The sequence below is a fragment of the Phalacrocorax aristotelis genome, chromosome 24, assembly GCF_949628215.1.
Source record: "Phalacrocorax aristotelis chromosome 24, bGulAri2.1, whole genome shotgun sequence".
Taxonomy (NCBI): domain Eukaryota; kingdom Metazoa; phylum Chordata; class Aves; order Suliformes; family Phalacrocoracidae; genus Phalacrocorax; species Phalacrocorax aristotelis.
The window spans coordinates 6,043,737-6,062,313 of NC_134299.1; the positions used below are offsets into that span (position 1 = coordinate 6,043,737).

At 60.0% G+C, this 18,577-nt stretch overlaps 2 protein-coding genes across 2 annotated transcripts; one reads left to right on the top strand and one right to left on the bottom strand.

The window, feature by feature from the left end:
* The first annotated feature begins 205 nt into the window (after nucleotides 1-205).
* On the top strand, nucleotides 206-1,862 carry MRPS24 (mitochondrial ribosomal protein S24). Its single transcript, XM_075117390.1, has 4 exons — nucleotides 206-291; nucleotides 850-918; nucleotides 993-1,104; nucleotides 1,533-1,862. The coding sequence occupies exons 1-4, from the start codon at nucleotides 259-261 to the stop codon at nucleotides 1,814-1,816; spliced, it is 498 nt and encodes a 165-aa protein (XP_074973491.1). The 5' UTR covers nucleotides 206-258; the 3' UTR covers nucleotides 1,817-1,862.
* Nucleotides 1,863-5,255: 3,393 nt separating this feature from the next.
* Nucleotides 5,256-18,083, bottom strand: MXD1 (MAX dimerization protein 1). The gene is made up of 6 exons (XM_075117389.1): nucleotides 17,885-18,083; nucleotides 17,693-17,789; nucleotides 12,792-12,821; nucleotides 10,147-10,261; nucleotides 9,129-9,288; nucleotides 5,256-9,042 (listed from the first exon to the last, which is right to left on the bottom strand). Exons 1-6 carry the CDS (start codon nucleotides 17,955-17,957, stop codon nucleotides 8,855-8,857), a joined length of 663 nt encoding a protein of 220 aa, XP_074973490.1. The 5' UTR covers nucleotides 17,958-18,083; the 3' UTR covers nucleotides 5,256-8,854.
* Between the last annotated feature and the right edge of the window lie 494 nt (nucleotides 18,084-18,577).

The following is an 18,577-nucleotide window of genomic DNA, read 5'->3' on the forward strand; positions in this document are numbered from 1 at the left end:
CTCCCAGCATTTCCCCCCCAGTAACCCCAGTGCTCCCAGTACCCCCAGTATCACACCCATTACCCCACATTCCCCCAGTAACACGCCGTGCTCCCAGCATTCCCCCGCCAGTTCTCCCAGTAACCCCATTACCCCAGTGCTCCCAGTGCCAACACTACCCCCCCATAGCCCTCAGTACCCCCCAAGTAACTCCCATTCCTCCCCCGCGGCCTCCAGCCGCCAGGGGGCGCTGTCCTCCCCCCGCCCAGCCGTGCCAAGATGGCGGCGCCCGCGGCCGCCCGGGCGCTGCGCGTGAGGGACGGGCCGGGGGCGGGGGGGACGGGACCCCGGGGGGGCCCCGATGGGGACACGGGGATGGGGCGTCATTGGTTATGGGGTGAATGGGGGCGGCACTGGGATGGGGAGCACCGGGGACATGGGGGTAGGGAGCCCTGCTGCGGGGGGGGGGGGGGGGGGGGGGGCCGGGGGACATGGGGACACCGGGGACGGGGGTCACGGCCTGGGGTCAGCGGCCGCAGGAGGCGGCAGGGACACCGCGGGGCGGGGGAGGGGTCCGCTCTGGGGACAGCGGGCGGGGGCTGGGGTGCCCTGGGGACACGGGCTGTGAGGGGGGCACGGGGGGGGTCACAGGGCGGGAGGGGTGCCCTGGGGGTACCCTGGGGGGTGCTGTGGGGGGACATGGGAGTGGGGGGACACGGGGAGTCACAGGGCTGTGGGGGGGACATGGGGGTGTCACAGGGCGGGGGGGGTGCCCTGGGGACACGGGCTGTGGGGGGACAGGGGCAGCCCCTCCCTCCCCGCCACCTGCCGTGGGGTGCCTACTGTCCCTCACCCCCGTCACCCCACCAGGCCGTGCCCCGGATGGTCCCTGTCCCCGAGGCCACCCGGGCCCTCCACACCACCCCCGCCTGCCTCAAGGTAAGCCGGGGCGCCCCCTCCCTCCCCCTCCCCCCCCCGGGGTCCCCCCACCTCTGACGCCACCGTCCCCACAGACGCGGGCGGCGCGGGTGCGCGTGGGCAAAGGGGACAAGCCGGTGACCTACGAGAAGGCGCACGCCCCCCACTACATCGCCCACCGCAAGGGCTGGCTCTCCCAGCACACCGGTGGGTCACCCCACACCCCCCTCGGGGCTGGGGGGGACGACCATGACGCCGCGACGGGGACACAGGGATCACCCGTGGGGCTGGGGACTTGCGGGGCAGGAGGGCGTCATGGGGACACATGCGGGGGGTTGTGGGGACAGGGATGTGTGGGCAGACGGGGAGGGCAGGGATGGGGTGCACAGGGACAGGGACACGTGGGGCACTAAGGACATCCTTGGGGACAGGCTGTGGGGACAGGGACGTGGGGCACGTGGGCATTGTGGGGAGGGGATGTGCAGAGACGGGGCCACGCGGGGCACGAGGGCACTGTGGGAGCGGGCCGTGGGGCACCGTGGGGACGGGGCCGCACAGGGCACACGGACGTGGTGGTGACGGGGACGTGCAGGGCGGGCACACAGTGCTGGCGCCGACCTTCTCGGTGCCCACAGGGAACCTGGCTGGGGAACTGGGCGCGGCGGAGCGGGCGGTGGAGGACGCCTTCCTGCGCCGCTTCCTCTACGGCACCTTCCCTGGCATCCTGGCGGACGAGGTGGTGCTGAAGCGGCGCGCCAACCTGCTGGTGGTCTGTGCCGTGCTGGCGCGGAGCCTGGCGCCCGCCAAGCTCTACTTCCTGGTGGGCTACACCGAGACCCTCCTCAGCCACTTCTACAAGTGTCCCGTGCGCCTGGAGCTGCAGACGGTGCCCAGCAAGGTGGTCTACAAGTACCTCTAGTGCCCGGCGGGGCCAGGGCGGGAATAAAGCGGGGGTTTGTGCCCACCCTGCAGGTCTCGGAGGGTTTGCGGGGCACCCCAGGCACATGGGGGTCCTGGCGCTGTCGTGCCCCTGTGCCCCACATGTCCTCATCCCACAGTGTCCCTGGGCCTCGTCCCCAAGATGCCCTACATGGCCCTGGCCCCTTGTTGCCTCTGTGCAGCACGTAGCCGTGTCCCCACAGTCCCCTCGTGCCCCACATGGCCCTCTCCACACAGCGCCCGGTGCCTCATCCCCACCGTCCCCTTGTGCCCCATATCTCCTGTCCCCTGTGATGCTCCACGTGTCGTGTCCCCGTCCCCGCACAGACCCTGTGACATTTCAGAGCCAAAGAGCAGGTTCTATTTAAGGTGCCCCAGCAACCCTCCACCAGTCCTGGTTAAACCCAGTCCAGAATCTGAGAAAACCAGTTTAACAGTAGAAAAAGCCGGGGGCTGCGAGGGGCAGCGGGGCTCAACCCTGCCCAGGGACCATAGCCTTGGCCTTGGCCTCGAAGCAGGAGCTGCCTTCGTCCCTTCCCCTGCATCGGCACCTTCGGTGGTGATCCCCGCCCTCACCCGCATCCCTGGTGGTGGGTGGGGGGGGCTGGTGGGGGGCTTGTGGGGGAAACGGGGACCCCACAGGTGTTGGGGGCCTTAATTTCCTGCCCCTTCCCTCTGTGAGCAGAGACCTTTGGGTGGGGTGGGTCTTCCTGGGCTGCTGCTGGCTCCTGGTGTGTGGGAGCAGCGTGGGGTGCTCCCCACCCCTGATCATCCCACCCTGTATTCAGGCACCCAAAGGTGAAAAATCCACCCCAAGGGAGCGACTGGGGTGGTGGGAACGAATTAAAATCACCTCTCGCCTCGACGTACCCCCCGCCCCCGCCCCCAGAAATGTTTTTGCAGGGCCAGGAGAGCTTTGGGTTTCTCTGAGGGTGCCTGGAGTGTGCTGGGGGTGGGGGTGGCGGTGGGGGGGAGGGCCAAGCACCGGAGCAGGGAAGGGGACACAAGAGCCCCACAGCACTGCTGCATGTGGCTGAGATACTTTTAGGACAGAGGCTTGTTTTTCCCAAGTCTGAAAGGGATTGTGGTCCCGTGGCTGGTCAGTGCCCCCCAGATGCACAGAGCAGGCTCGGGGGGGCGCGGGCAGCGGCTGCTGGAGGACGTGGGATGGGGCGGGGGGTTGCTGTGGTCTAAAGCCAAAAGCCGTGGCCCGGCTGGCGCCTGCCGTGACCTGCTGCACCCACAGCCGGCCTTGGTGCAGGGCTACAGGGACCCCGGTACTGCAGCCCCCACGTTGGGGACAACTGGGAGGCCCCAGCCTGGGGACCCCAACCCACACACCCCATCCTGGCACCAGAAGGGGGCCACAGAAACAGCTGGGTGCTTGGAGGGACCGGGGGTGGGGGTGGGGCTCTTAGCCCACTGTCTCCCTCCCGCTGGGACACTCCTCACCCACCCCCTTCATCAAGCGGACCCAACATCCTCCCCCAGTCCCGCATCAGGGAGCTGCGCATCAAGTTCCAGTACGGCCACCAGCCCCCCCCCACTGCAGTGGAGCCAGCGCTGGGGCTCACCCTGAGCCCCCCAGGAGAGGGCTGGGGGGGGCACAGCCCCAGGGTGGCCCACCATGGACCTGCAAACACGAACAGCGTCGTTCCAGCACACACCGCTGCTTCTCTGGCACCAGAAGCATGCACAAAAATAAACAAACTCCCGCTGACTGGGTGCCCTGAGCCTCCCTGCACCCAGCACAGGGCAGGGGGGAAGGTGGGGGCTCCGCCCTGGAACCCCCCCCCCCCCAGGCAGGGGGTCTCAGCCCGAGGGCAGCCCCTGCCCAGGCAGTGCAGCCCAGGGTTGAAGGGGCTCCGACCAACACCCCAAGCACAGGCAGGGCTGGGGTGGGGGGCACCAGGGGAGCAGCACCCAGCCAGAGCCCTGGGGGTCCTGCCCCAGGCAGGGGAAACCGCCCCCCCCCCCCCCACCCTCCCAAGGCTCAAGGGCACCCCCTGCTCACAGCAGGGTGGGGATACAGTCCCCCCCGTCCCCCACACCCACCCCACCTGTGGGTTGAGGGCACCCAGCCATGCTCTACCCGCGCCCCCCCCAAAGTGGCTCCCAAGGAAGCAGCCAGCACCCACACATGGCGGGGCCTCCACGGGCAACAGTGTGCTCCCAGTCCCTCCCAGGAGACACCCTGGAGCCCCCAGTTGCTCCCAGTAGGCCCCCTGGAGGCCCCCAGGAGGTGGCAGCTATCTCCCACGAGGCACCCAGTAAGGAGCCACGAGGCACCTGAAGGTAACCTGGAGGACCCAGAAGGTCCAAGTCGCACCCAGGAGCCCTCAGCAGGGCGTGGATGTGGCACCACTATGCACCCTGGAGGCAGGTGCTGCCCCCCCGGTAGGGTCCCCAGGAGCGATCAGTCGCTCCCAGGAGGCAGCAGCTCGCTCCCAGTAAGGATGGAGGAGCCCCCAGCTGCACCTTTGAAGCACCTAGGAGCTCCCAAGAGCCACCCAGGCGGAATGCTGAAGGCACCTAGGAGCCCCCAGTCACTCCCAGTAGAAATCACTGCGCTCCCAGGAGGCACCCAGAAGCTCCCAGTTGCCCCCAGGAGGCAGTAGCAAGTTCTCAGGAGGCACCCACAAAGGGAGCCCCCCCAGGAGGCACCCAGAAGCTCCCGGTAGGCAGCCGCTCGCTCCCAGGAGGCACCCTGGAGCCCCCAGTTGTTTCTGGTAGGCAGCAGCTCACTCCCAGTAAGGACCCAGTAGCCCCCAGTAACTCCCAGGAGGCACCCTGGAGGCATTCAAGAGCTCCCAGGAGGCAACCTCGAGGGGGTTGCTCACTGTCCCCCCATCCATCCCCACGGGTGGCCCATTGCCAAACTGGGAAAGCCGTGTCCCAGCAGTGGGACCCCCCCACCCTGACGCCCCAGGGCACAGCGATGGGGGGGGCTCCTCCCTAGGAAGGGATGAGGGCTGCGGGGTGGAGGATGGCGGACACGGGATGGAGGCTGCGGGATGGTAGGTGTGGGATGCAGGACAGGGGATGCGGGATGCCGGCGACAGGAGGGGGCCCACCGCCTGCCCAGGGGCACCAGCACCCCAAACCAGAGCTCAGCCTACCCCGGGACCCTCAGCTGTGGGGAAAACCTCCCTATGGGGAGGCCAGGGGACCCCAGACCCTTCCCGGGGGCGAAGCTCTACCCGGCTGGGTGCTGAAAACGGGGCTCAGGCAGCGGGATGGGTAAGGGGGGACGGAGGCAGGCACCGCCTCAAATAAAAGCGATGCCAATGAGGCGCCTGCACCGCTGGGCTCTGCCGTCCCGAGGGGTCCGGAACCACCCCCCGCTGCCATCTCCCACCCGGGTGACGTCCCCAGGCGCCTCCTGCTCGCTTCCCGAGGCAGCAGCCGGCACACGCTTCTCTTTCATAATGAAATAATTTATTTTCTAACAGTTGAACAATACAGAAGTATCCACATACACAGCAAAGATCATCTAAAACACGTAGTTTCTAAAAATGCGTGTGCTACCTGTAATAAAAAGCACCATTAGATGGTCTTGACACAGGATTCAGAATGACAACGTGGTATTTACAGCAGGAACCGAACAGCTGGAAACAGAATTTATATTCTCCCATCTGCCGCTCCCCGGCTCTCAACTGCCCAAAATAAAGCTGATGCCGGAGTGGTTTCACTTCTTGGGAAGCAAAAAGAAGAAATGAGAGAGGTAAAAAAAAAAAAAAAACACTAATGGAAAAGCGCAAATTAAATGTGTCAAAAAAGAAAAGCCAACCCAACGCCCAGACGGTTCTGGCTCGGATGTTTCGGATGGCTCGCGCGCCGCTACGCCGGGTAAATTAAAAGGATGAAACAAACCTCGTGGGTTTCGGCTGGTGCCGCGGCAGAACGAGGACGTGACGCTTCCCGGGGAGCAAGCGGGGAGCTCGGCTACACCAGCTTTCCTCCCGCAAAACGGGGCGCAGTGTCCAGACCTGAAACCTGCTACAAACAAAGGCAGGCGATGCCCGAACCTATTGCTACATGGGGGGGACGAGTCAGGGAGCAAAGCGCCGGGGCGGCGACCGGCTCCAGAGGGGTTCGGATAGAGCCCCGTTCTCCGCCTGGACGTGGGTCCCACCTCTCGCCACCCGGGATGGCGGTTCGGGATCCGCCTTCTGCGAGGAGAAAGAAATAAAGAAAAAACCCAACCCAAAAAAAGCGTGTTTTCAACTCACGCCTGTCTGTGCAACGATCCGTTGTAAACGCGGGGTGCGCGAGCGGCTCCTCCCGCCCCCTTTTTTTTTTTTTTAAAAAATCACAATCTACAAAAATGTCCTTCCTGCAGCTTATTTCTTGGGAATGCTGGTGGATCAGTGAATTCCAGGAAAAGGCTGGCACAGCCGCCGGGCGCCTCGGCCGACGAAGGGGTGGGGGGACCCGGAGAAACCGAAAGCCGCCGGAGAACGGTCCCGGCCACTCGCCAGGAATCAACCGCCGGATTTCCAGCCTCGTTCCAGGTTAGTGCATCGTTTTGGAGGGTTCCCGTTTCTCTTCGCCCTCAGGCTGGAGAGGAGCACATCCCAACAGTGCAAAGGTCTGATAATTATTAGTTTGGGACAGAAAGAAAAAAGGAGGGGGGAGGGGGAGGAAGCAACCCCCACGCTGCGTTTCACCAACAGAAGGAACTCAAAAAGGCACAACACTGAAAAAAAAAAAAAATACTAATTTACGTCGAGTCAAAACCTTACGACTCGGTCTAGCTAAACGACAACCAAAAACCAAATGTTTCCCACCTCCCGCTGAACTCCGACGGCGCTTTCCCGACGCCTGGCGTCGCCCTTCCCCGCTCAAGGGTAGCAAGAGCCGTGGCTCCGTTGGGATTCCCAAGGCGGTTTCTGGAAGGGGGTGAGGGAGGGCTCTCGGCAAACGCCTACCAGCCTCGGAGTGCTGATATTCCACTTTCTTTCCCCCGTGCTTTTCATCTTTTTGCACTTCTTTTTTTTTTTCCCTCTATTTTTGAAAGCGTAGAGGTTTTGAGTGTGCCAAAGGGGGGCTGCTGGGACTCGGCCGTACCGATGCTGAGGGCACCCAAGCTGCAGGTCAGTGCAAATCTGCCAGACGTCGGAAAAATTCCATCTGCTTTAAAAAAAAAATTAAAAACACCTCGTGGCTTTGATTTTCTCGCTTTCAAAACCTAGCACGCGCAAAAAGAGCTGAGACTCCAGAGATTTCAGCAATCCGCTAGCCCTGTCTCCCATCCTCTTGCTTCTCAAAGATTTCAAATGAGCCAAAAATAGCTTCAGGATGTTAAAAAAACAAACAAAAAACCCCAAATTGAGTTTTGTATTGTTCGTTCACTCGCACTTTGCGGAGCGTCTCGGTGACTTTCGGCGTTTTGGAAACTGCATTTCTCGAAGGGGATTTGTACGGACTGCGAGTGCTGGGGGACGCCCGGTTTTGTCTCCCACCGCTAAGAAAAGCCCTTGGAGAGCGAAGCGGCTCCTCGCCGGGCGCCGGGCACCGATGGGGATCCGGCGAGAGGTTTGCCGAGGCGGCGGAAAAGACCTTCAACCAGCTCAAGGGGAAAAGAAACGTCTCCGTTAGCAGACCTCTACATATCAAAGTTTCCCGAGCATCTATAAAAGCAGAAAGTCGTAAGAATGTTGTCTCCAGTACATAGAAAAATTAATAAATACTATTTATAGCTCGCGTGTTTTCTGTACATTTCCGTGTGCTCTCAGGTCGGGACGCCCCCGCCGCCGGGGCGGTGGGAAGGGCTCTGGCCCTTTCTTGGCATCTTCGGGTTTGTCTCCCTAAGGCGGTGACCAAAATCCTTCGCGAGCCCCTTTGAGTGCTCAGAAAGCTCCCCTCCGGCCGGCTAAGTGCTTCGGATGCGCCGGTTAAGATCCGTGGGGTCCCCTCGGGCGCCGACGGCCGGAGGCTGCCCTGCTGCCCCTCTCTGTCAGGTTATTGCTAAACTGTCGCGCGATGGATTTGAATGGGGCCGGGCATCGCTTCTGTAAAACAAATGAGGCATCATCTTTGTTTTTTTTGTGCTAAAGGGATGGAGATAATCTTTGTTCATCTCTCCGAGGTAGAAAAAATTTGTCCCAGAGACAAGAAGCATGAAAAAAAATTCCAGGGGCCCTCGCCTAGAACAGCGATGTGCAGTCGCGACGCAGGAGGTGGGACATCGCACGGGACGGGGACAGGGACCGTTTGTTTTTAGGTAGAACAGAAAACTTCCCAGACCGAAGGCGTCCGACCCAAGGCCCTGCGAGAGCGGGGACGATGGCTGCCGAGCCCCGCAGCCCCCCCGAGCCGTGTTCCCCATGCGAGTAAGGCTCCAGCTCTGGGAAGACAGCAGGGCTGGGCTGGGGTGTATATGGCTGTGCTGCCACCCTGAATATTTAGAGTCAGCGGAGACGAGCCCTCCGACTATTGCGCCAGCGGCCGGCGGTGCGATCCCTCTGCCTGTCCAAGACACGACGTAGCCGAAATACTCTGCGTGCCAATCGCTGACTTGCCTCCGCTCTCTCCCGGATCTAAACTATGCAAGAGGCCGGCTCTGCCTTCAAATCCACACCCAAAAGCTCTACATTTGGGCCCTGCTGCTGATTATCAGGTATGCGATGTCGCTGGGCAGATGTGGAGTAGATCCGGAATACCGGGCAGCGACAGCAAGCCAAAAACACCCAGGGACAGGCTTTCGAGGTTGCTGTTCCTGCTGCGATATTCTCGGGCGCTTCAAAATGTGGCTGGAATGTACGGTCTCGCAGAGAGGAGTTTTGGCCGGGAAGAGAAGCCAGCACGTGCGAGCGGAGGCGCGCTCCGGGGAGCAGCTTGCCACCCGCAGCCCTGGCGGTGTTTTGGGACTTCGGCAAAGCTCAACTTCATTTCAGTCAGGGGTACGTTAAGATCTTTTTTTATGTGCAAGAGAATGGCGGGACGGTCCAGTGTGCTACCTAACGAGATCCAAAGGGGAAAGAGCAACGGGTGAAACGGCTACGGGAGTTGCTTCTTATAGACTGAGAGAAGGCTTGCGATTGCTCTGCGACTTCAACCTCTTCACGCTGGAGCTGGAATAGCCCTCATCGCTACAGACGCTCTGCAGGCTCCCTCTTTCGTCCGAGTCGCTCGGGCTGCTGCTGCTCCAGTCGAGGTCCGCAGGAAGGTCATCCGTGCTCTCCACGTCCACGTCTATCTCTTCTGCAAGGGGAAGAGTTACCGTTACAACACAGCCGGCCAGAGCTCTCGCCAGCCGGCCCTGCTCCACCCCGAGCGTGGGGTCTCACCTCTATCCGAGTCCGAGCGCTCCGAAGACACAGTGGATCCAATACTGTCCATCCTTATCCTCTCTATCCCCAGCTTCTCCAGCTGCCTTTTCAGGTGCCGCTGCTCCCGCTGCAGCTGTTCTATTTGGTGTACGGCTTTCCTGTCGTAGTCTTCAAGCTTCTGCAGAGGACAAAGAAGGAGGCACCGTGAGCTCCCCAGCCTCTGGCCGCGCCTGAAACACTGCTTTCGCTACCTGAGACACCTACACACGACCACTGCCAACCACCGAGAGGCTCCCCGGCTTCAACACGGCAGCCCACGCTCAGGATGTTGAGCGCACACAGATGCAACTTTCCTCCTCCTGCAAGCCGACAGATGTCGAAGCGGGGTGCAGCCTCTGGCCCAGGGATGGAGAGGTCTGGACCTGCCCCGAGGCCGCCAGAGAAGGCACACTTCCCCCTCCAAGCAGTTTATGTGGGCAGCTACACTGGAGCCAGGCCCATCCTATTTATATAGTTTCAGTCTTTGATAACTAGGAAGTTATCGAGCACAGCCCGATGCCAGTGCTCCCCTGGTTATCTCTCAGCTCACAGAGCTGTAAATACACCCAGCAAGGAGAGCCCTGTCAAGTCAAAGTCTAAAGGACAGAGAGCAAAGTACGAAATACTCTAAAAGGAAAGGAAAAAAGCAGCTGTCCTCCAATCCTGCAGCCAGCCTCACCCCTAAGGCCTTCGCTGCGGTGTAGGTGGCACGTAAAGCTACGTGGCTGCCCTCTCTGAGCCCGCTGATAAGGAGAATCGCACAGACTCACTGTGCCAACTGCGAGAAGGGCAATACTGACCTGCAACAGCATCAACCTCCTGCAGTATTTCCAAAGCAACGTCCTGACCTGGCTGTTACCTTCGTCCCGCTCGAGGGTCCGGATGCCCTGAAACCCCTGTGCCCTGTACAGCAGCGCCGCTCGCAAAGCCGAGCTCGGAACCACCCCGACAAGGACGGAGCCCAGTTTATTGCAGTACCGAACGAGCCCACGCTCACCTTGATGTGCAATTTAGCTTTCGTTAGTAAACTCAGGGTGGTGTGTCTGCCGGCTTCGGGTCCGAGCGGTACCAGCCCTTTCAGCTTCTCCAAACACAACCGCAGATGGGCACGCCTGTAAGAAGATCACACAACACGCTGAGCATTCAGGTACCTGCTTCCCAAATGGCATTTCATCCCTGCGACCACGATTAATCAGGGCGGTTGGAAGCTAAGCCGAACCAGACACCTTCCCACGCTGCAGCAGCTTCCGTGTGCTGGGCGAAAACCGCAGCCAGCCAAAAGGACCTCTCCGAAAAACCTGACTCTGGCTTCGGCCAACCCCACCTGCCAAAAACCTCAACTTCTTGGGCGAGGGTATCTGCTTTCGGGCTTCCTCCTCCCAGAAAGCTTCACTACAGGGATGTTGTTCGGTCACTGCTTTGCTCCGCCGACAGCTGAACCCGCCCAGGCTGGTGCCACGTAGCTGTAAACCCTTGGGAACACTTCCTTTCCCTGTTTTTAAGTAGGAACAGGTCGATTTTGGATCCATCACCTTGGCACAGGCAGCGGCGGTCAAAACAAAACCAGGTCCCTGAGAAGATGCCGGCCCCAAGCAGTACCACGCTCCTCAGCCACCCCGGCGCAGGAATCCCTCCCTCCCCGTACCACACACGGATTTTGTCTGCATTAGTATGTAGGCTAATGCTTTACTGCTTGCACACCACTGCCAAGGGAAACCCTGGCTCCTCGGGGAAGTCCTTTTACCCACGGATAACCGAGATGCTCCCGATATGGGCCGGCTTCGCTCGTGTTCAGCACCGTAACCTCAAGATTTAGGTCACATTCTTGGGCATCGGTTGCAACACCCGCCTTTGAAATACCCGATCAACACAGGCGGCTGCAAATTGGGATTTTGCAAGTACCTGCCTATCTTGTTTTGGGCACACCAGGAGTAAACAGGCATTTGCCTACACAGGGCACCTCCTGAATTACAATGCAAACAAAACACGTGGTCTTTACTGTTCAGGTAAATCCCAAACACTGACAGGCTCCAAGATGAGGCTTTGCAAAGATTGTTTTCCTGGGCAGGGGCAGGAAGAGCCGCCCGGAGCTGTGCAGACCTGTCCGACTGTGCCGTGCTGCCTCACAGGTGATTTACCCACGAGATCTACGGACAAGGAGCTAGCCCAGTCGCACTCTGCGAGGGCTGCGGCCACAAAATAGAATCTTCGGCTACCTCTGCTAAAAAAAAAAGGTCCCCTTGTCACGCTGGCCGTTCGCACCAGAAAAACACCGAATGGAAGAAGCCAGCCCGCCCTGCCTAGCAGAAGTTACACAGAGGGGAGCGCAGCAGCAACCCGCCCCGCTCGGCCAGCGCCGAACAAGTTTCTGGATTACACAACGCCAACGCCGGAGTCAAAACTGGGGTTTCCGCTTCAAAGTTAGAGGTGCAGCGTATATAAAAGAGCATTTCTGCCACGCTTCACCCAGCTGAAACTGCTGCCACGCTTAAAAAGCCCCCAAAATCCCACTGGTAATAATAAAAGAAAAAAAAGAAAAACCCTCAAAGGGTTCATTTCCCGGGCAAAGGACGCTCCAAGCCCAGGGGCTCGTTTCATTGTGCCTGTTCTTATGCTCCCTGAGATACCCACCTTCCCATCGCCCTCCCTGCCCGTATCGAGCCGAGCGGCTCCTCGTGCTGGGTGGGAGGAAGCCAGCAAACTTGGGTCGAGGCCTAGATTCACTGGCTCGACCACCACAGGATGGGATTAAGGTATCTCTAAGGAGGAGCAAAGGGAGAAGGGGCACGTAAGCCCTGTCAAGAGAGAAGCTCATTTCTCCGGCCTCTTTGAAGGGGCGGAAAAGGCAGAGCATTTACTGCACCCGCTTGTGCAACGTTACCAACAGGATTTCGACATGCCTCTGGTCTGAACAAGGCGAGGGGGATGCAAGGTGAGCTGAAGTAATCAAATGCCGGTTTTCTCTGTCTTTTTGAACAGGGAATAAGCATCCCTGGCCTTTCCTAACCCATGTCAATTGGGATGTGGGCAGTTCTGCCTCTTAAGATACAAACCGACTGGGTTCATGCCAGTCCTGCGCTGGCAGCAGGACACGGCAGGATCTGAGCCACGTCCAAGCCATGCTGAGGAAAAAAGCTGCCTATCAAGGACACACAGCCATCTTTCAGCTGGACAACAAAGCCTGCACCGGTCTGTCAAAAATAATCACAGTTATTTTCGTGCACAGCTCTGACCGTGTACCTGCAGCCCGACTGCGGGCGAGCAGAGGATGACAGCCATCCCACCGGCATGGGATTGCCCCCAGGAATTGGAAGAGGGCTGGAAACCCTTCCCCCTAGCAAGCTCAGAGGTGGGATGAAGGGTTTCTCCAGCAAAACAGGAGCTGGCAGAAGAGAGAAATATCATTCCCACCTCCTTATTGCACAGCTGCCCTGGCAGCCAAGGCAGGGAATGCTTCAAGTCCAAGCACTCACCTTGGGTGACATCAGGAACCTCCCTGGTGGCCGCTTTATCCAGCCGTCCCATCCCTTCTCTTCCGCTCCCCATCTCAATGCCGCCTCGGCTTCCTGACCCCGGCTCCCAACCCCTGGGAAAAGCAGCGATTCACCCAAACCCAGCTCCTAACAAGCCTCCCACACTCACCTGTTCTTCTCCATCTCGTTGTGTGTTGACCTGAAAAAGAAAGAACAAGTTATTAACTCCTCCGTCTGACCAGGTACGCCGCAATTAGGATTAACATGTGGGCCTTAGTAAACACTCCCCAGAAAATTTCAAACCTTGGGGGCTTTCAGAGCCGCTCGGTACTGTGGGGACAGCAAAGACAGCCCAAGGGACACAGACAGCCTGGTGCAACGGAGAAATTGCCAGATAAATGGTGATGAAAGGGCCAGAAAAACTGTAAGATTGGATTTTAATGTGGACGGGGTCAATTTTAGAGCTGGGATTAAGCAGCCGTATCGGTGCCATGATGCAAGAGAGGGTACACCATCCAAAAGCGAACGCTCTCTGGGCTCGTCGTGGAGAAGGGGAAGCACCAGCCCTGAGGCTCACCGCACGCTCAGGGCAGAAGGGCTGATCTCTGAGCAGGGAAGTTGCTCCATCTCAACGCAAACCTGCAACCGAGCCTCTATCGGGCCTCTATCGAAACCCTTCTAAGCGGGTTTTCAGACAGCGCAGGCGCCCTGGAGCGCTTTATTTTTTTAAAAGCCTTTTTGCACAAGAAGGGCAGAGAAAGCAAGAGGAGCATCTGCAATTCTTGGCACCTAAAGCGACGAGTCGGGGGCTGACGGCTCTGGGCTGGGTCGGGTGCTCGGTGCCACCCTTGGGGAAAGCACGGCGCGTTTCGAAGGCTGCGCAGCATCTGAGCAGTTGCGTCTCGCGCCGGGAGCCCCAAACCAGCTCAGAACACGACGGCCATGTAAGACGGCGACCGGGAGCCCCCAAAGTCTTGATGGCGCCTGACGTTCGTGCCTGTCTCCACTGCTCAGCCAGTCGTCTCCCTGCAAAACTGGGGCGAGCTGCCAGGGAGGTGACGTGCAAAGAAAAGATTCCCCAGGTCCAGCAACGGGTTAGCACCTCCTAACGAGAGATGCCAAATGTGATGTTGAAACCCAGGCGGGCATTACGTCCATTTACAAATTCCCCTGCAGCTCCTAATTTCGATGAAGCTAAGAAAAGGCAGAAAACGCAAGCTGCTACTTATTTTCTCTCCATCAAAACCAGGACGGCTACACAAGGCCAGGTTGCCCGTGACACCAGGACCGACACTTAGGGAAGAGCCGATTTCCTGCCTCTCCTTAAAAGCTTGAGAGGTGACCTACTCTAGGAAAAAATGTCGTTATGTGCCTGAAAACCTAAAGACATGAAAAACCCACAGGCTGTTTGGATAAGGACGCCTATTTGGAAGCCCCCATTGGCTCTGGGAGCGCTGGTTTCCTCCAGGCACTGGAGCCGAAGGATATAACACGGGATAACACCGATGCACCGGTCGAAGGCGCTCACCAGGGCCTCCTTCACTTTGCGATGGATCGCCACCGCTCGGGAAGTCACCACAGCCCTCCCGGCTTTCTAACAAGATCCATCTTAGCCCATCTCCTTTCGTTTGCTTTCCGGTGGCGCTGGTTGAAGGAATCCACCCCTAAAGACCAGCGTCCTGCTCACAGGCGATTGCAGAGAGTCCAAAACCATTCGATTCCAGTTGAGACACGTCTCACTCAAATGGACGGGCACTATCCCAACACGCAAGGGAACGACAAGTTCTCCCGAGCAGAGCACCTGCAAACAGCCAGGAAGCACTTGGCTCTTCGGCTCCCATCAGATCTCTCCATTAAACTTTTTGCTGTGTTTTACACCGAGCCCTTTGCCGCAGCGCTTGCAAACCTCACACAAGGTGATGAACTGCAGCGAGCCTTGGCTGTAAATAAGCCAAGCGCTTTTTGAGCATCGCTACTGACAAACAAAGGCTCCCATCACCACTACACTTTTACTAATAACAGATTCATTCCCTGTTCTGCAGCTTTGCCTCAGAATCCTTCCTAGCATGGGGGTTTTTTTTGTTTGCATCCACAACTACTAATATTTAGACAAAGGTTCCTTAGTTGATGGATTTTAATTTTGGATAACAAAAAAGGGGACAGGAGACCAGAGGGGACTGCAGCTTCACCCCGGGGCAGGCAGACCCCCTCGCTGTGTGACCCCAGACACCTTTCTGGGCACCTTCATGCCCACAGAGTCACTAATTGCGCCTCCCACTAACCAAAACCTCACCCATCAGCCCCAACACTTGAGCTGATCGCCAGCGTTGACCTCAAAATGTGGTCTTTTCTCCTGCAGACCATAATAAAAGAAGGTAATGGGATGCGCTGCAGCTACCCAGCCTCTTTTTAATACAACACAGACCTTTGCTGGGCTGTTCTGATTCACCTTAAGTGAAGAAAAAGCTCCAAATCTTCCGAAAACGAAATTTGGAGCGTGTGCAGGCGCAACAAACACGCATGAATTCACTTGGAGCCTGCTTGAGATGAGACTGAGAGACCTCACCTGCCTTCTGCTCCCTCAACGGGAGACCGATGGCCCCGAAACGCCCGTGCGGGAGGGAGACGGGAACGCCCTGGCTCAGGGAGACAGCAGGGTTCAGGGTACGAACAAAACTCATGGGGCGTTCCGGGCAGTATTTGTTGTTACAGCAGCTATCAAAGGTCAGCTGTCGCTGCATCACGCAGACAAGTTTGCTCCCAACCACGAAAACGTGACATATCTGGTGACATCGCCACGTTGCTCCTCCCTGGGCAAACAGCCTAAAATAGGCTGGCGAGAAAGGAAGCAATCGTCTGCCGGTGACGTGTCGGGATGAACCTGCTCAGGCTTCGCTCCGCCCGACAAAGTTTCCCTCGTAGCTGTTTCGAGGGGCTGGATGTGCGTGTCCTGGCACAGAGGCGGCATTCCGGAGCCAGCCCTCCTGAAAGTCAGCGATAATTTCACCTCGACGACGCCCCAAGTGATTTTAACTTTATTAAAGCGACCAAATAAACCACAACGGGTGCTGGGAAGAAAGAAGTCCACACAGTGGCTCCGGTTTGCATCGTGACACAAGCGCCAGCTACAAGGCAGCAGTGTCTGTTGTATAAAACAGGAGAGTGAGCAAATAAAACAAGACATGGGAGCGTGAAGCAATTAATCCACAGGCCTGGGAGGCATAATTAAATACTCCCTGAAAAAAAAAACAACAAAATACCCAGGCTGGTGGGACTCGCTCCTGCAAAACAATGCGGCTGCCTGGATCCGACTTCAACTCGGACAAAAGGCATTTTAGTATTCCTGAGAACGGGCCGCCTATTTAACATCGGTGAGGAATAACCTGGATCGAGGCTCTGGGTGGATTTCGGGGAGGATAGTCAAGGAGCTTCCTTTTTTCAAAGGAAAGCAGTACTAGGTGATTTAATTTTGGCGTCGAACAAAACCCTGCACTTGGCCATAAGCACGTTAGAAAAATCTCGCTTGCTTTACGAAGAACCCTCACGGACTGAGGACGGTTTCACTTCCCGAGCTTCGACGCAAGCGAGCCTGAAATCAAAAGCCCAACTTCCACATTCCCTTCAGCAAACCCATCCGCCACGTCAGACAATTGCATGTTTTGGACCCAAGTTTGCCCAAGACGGGAGGTTTTTTTGCCCCTCACGTCTCACCGAGATGCTCCGGAGAGACGTCGTCCCAGCACGGCAGGCACGTGTCAATCTGAATTTGGGGGAGCAGAGGGGTGCTGACAGGAATCTCTCATGGAGTTGTTGAGGGGAAAGGGGTGGCAGCATGGTGCCGGAGCACCGTGGGGCTGGGATGGCAGGATTGTGGCAGAGCCCAAGCACCTTGTGACAGGAGGGTCCCCTGATGGGGTCAACCCATGATGGCAGGATCCTACCAGATCCTAGCACCCCACGACAGCAGGGTCCCCCCAGCCCTGCCAGCCCCCCGTGAGAGCATAATCCCACCAGATCCCAGCACCCCACGGACAGGAGGGTCCCCCCAGCTGTGCCAACCTGCTGTGAGGGCAGGATCCCACTGGCATCCCACAACAGCAGGGTCCTGCTAGCGCCCTGTGAGGGCAGGATCCCACCAGATCCCAACACTCCACAACAGTAGGGTCCCCTCCCAGCCCTGCCAGCCCCCCATGACAGCAAGTTCCCACTGGACCCTGGCACCCCCTGTGACAGGAGGGTCCCCCCAGCTCTACCAGCCCCCTGTGAGGCCAGAATCCCACTGGATCCCAGCACCCCATGACAGCAGGGTCCCCCCCAGCCCTACCAGCCCCCCATGACAGCAGGATCCCACCGGATCCCGGCACCCCCCGTGGCAGCAGGGTCCCCCCCAGCCCTACCAGCCCCCCATGACAGCAGGATCCCACCGGATCCCGGCACCCCCCGTGGCAGCAGGGTCCCCCCCAGCCCTGCCAGCCCCCCGTGAGAGCATAATCCCACCAGATCCCAGCACCCCAAGGACAGGAGGGTCCCCCCAGCTGTGCCAACCTGCTGGGAGGGCAGGATCCCACTGGCATCCCACAACAGCAGGGTCCTGCTAGCGCCCTGTGAGGGCAGGATCCCACCAGATCCCAACACTCCACAACAGTAGGGTCCCCTCCCAGCCCTCCCAGCCCCCCATGAGGACAGGATCCCACTGGATCCTGGCACCCCCCGTGGCAGCAGGGTCCCCCCCAGCCCTACCAGCCCCCCATGACAGCAGGATCCCACCGGATCCCGGCACCCCCCGTGGCAGCAGGGTCCCCCCCAGCCCTACCAGCCCCCCATGACAGCAGGATCCCACCAGATCCCGGCACCCCCCGTGGCAGCAGGGTCCCCCCCAGCCCTGCCACACGCCCCGTGGCAGCAGGACCTTACGGGCCCGGGTGACAGGAGCCTCCCCCCAGCCCTGTCAGGCAGAACCCCGACAGACCCAGCCCCGCCAGGTCTCAGGGGTGTCCGTCCGTCCGTCCGTCCCCAGCTCTCGGGGCAGCCCGGCCCCCCCCACCCCCGCCGCCCGGTACCGGCCGTTACCTGCTGCTTCCACCGCTCCGCCGGGCCTTGGCGCGGCGCCGCAGGCCCTCCCCGTCCTTACCGCCGGGCAGCAGCGAGGCGTAACCGTGCTCGGCCTCTGCGGAGAGACAAGGGCGGGCAGCCGGTCACCGCCGGGCCCGGCTAGGGGGGGGAACCGGGCCCGGTGTGCCGGGGTGGGGGGGAACAGGGTACCTCGCTCCCGCCGCTCCAGGTACTCTGCCGCCTCCAGCAGCATCTGGATGCTGAGGCTGCCGCAGGCCGCCATCGCTCCGCGCTAGAAGGGCCGGGCCGGTCCGGGCCGGTCCGGGAGCGGCGGCGGCGGCGGGGGGGGGGCGGGGGGGCGGCGGCACCGTCTGTCCGCCTCACCCGGCCCTTCCGCCAGGCCCCGCGTCGCCCCGCCTCCCGCCGCCGCTCATTGGGCGACGCCCCCCCCGCCGCGTTACCCATTGGAAAAAAGGTGAGGGAGTCCCCGCCCAGCGCCCGCACGGGAAGGGAGGGCGTGAGGGGGCCGTGCCCGAGGCCCCGCCCCGCCCCGCCGTCATTGGGCCAGAGCTCCACGCCCTCCCGCCGTTAACCCGCCCCCTCCCGCCCAACCGCCTCACTCCATTTGGCGACACGTTCTGTCACACTTCCCGCTCGGACAGCCAATGGCGGAGCGAGAAAGCGGGGAGGGGGCGGGGCAAGGGCTCCAGGTGGGGCGAGGCTGAGTTACAGGGACCCCCGCCCCGGGACCCCCTCAATTGCTCCCGCACTCCGGGCAGGGTCAGGCGCCCCCCCCAAACTGGGAGTCCCCCAGCGCAGCACCCCCATACCCCTCCAGAACACGGCGGGAAGTGGGGAGGCCCCTCCCAGCCCCCCAAAGCTGTAACTGGGGAGGATAAGAGC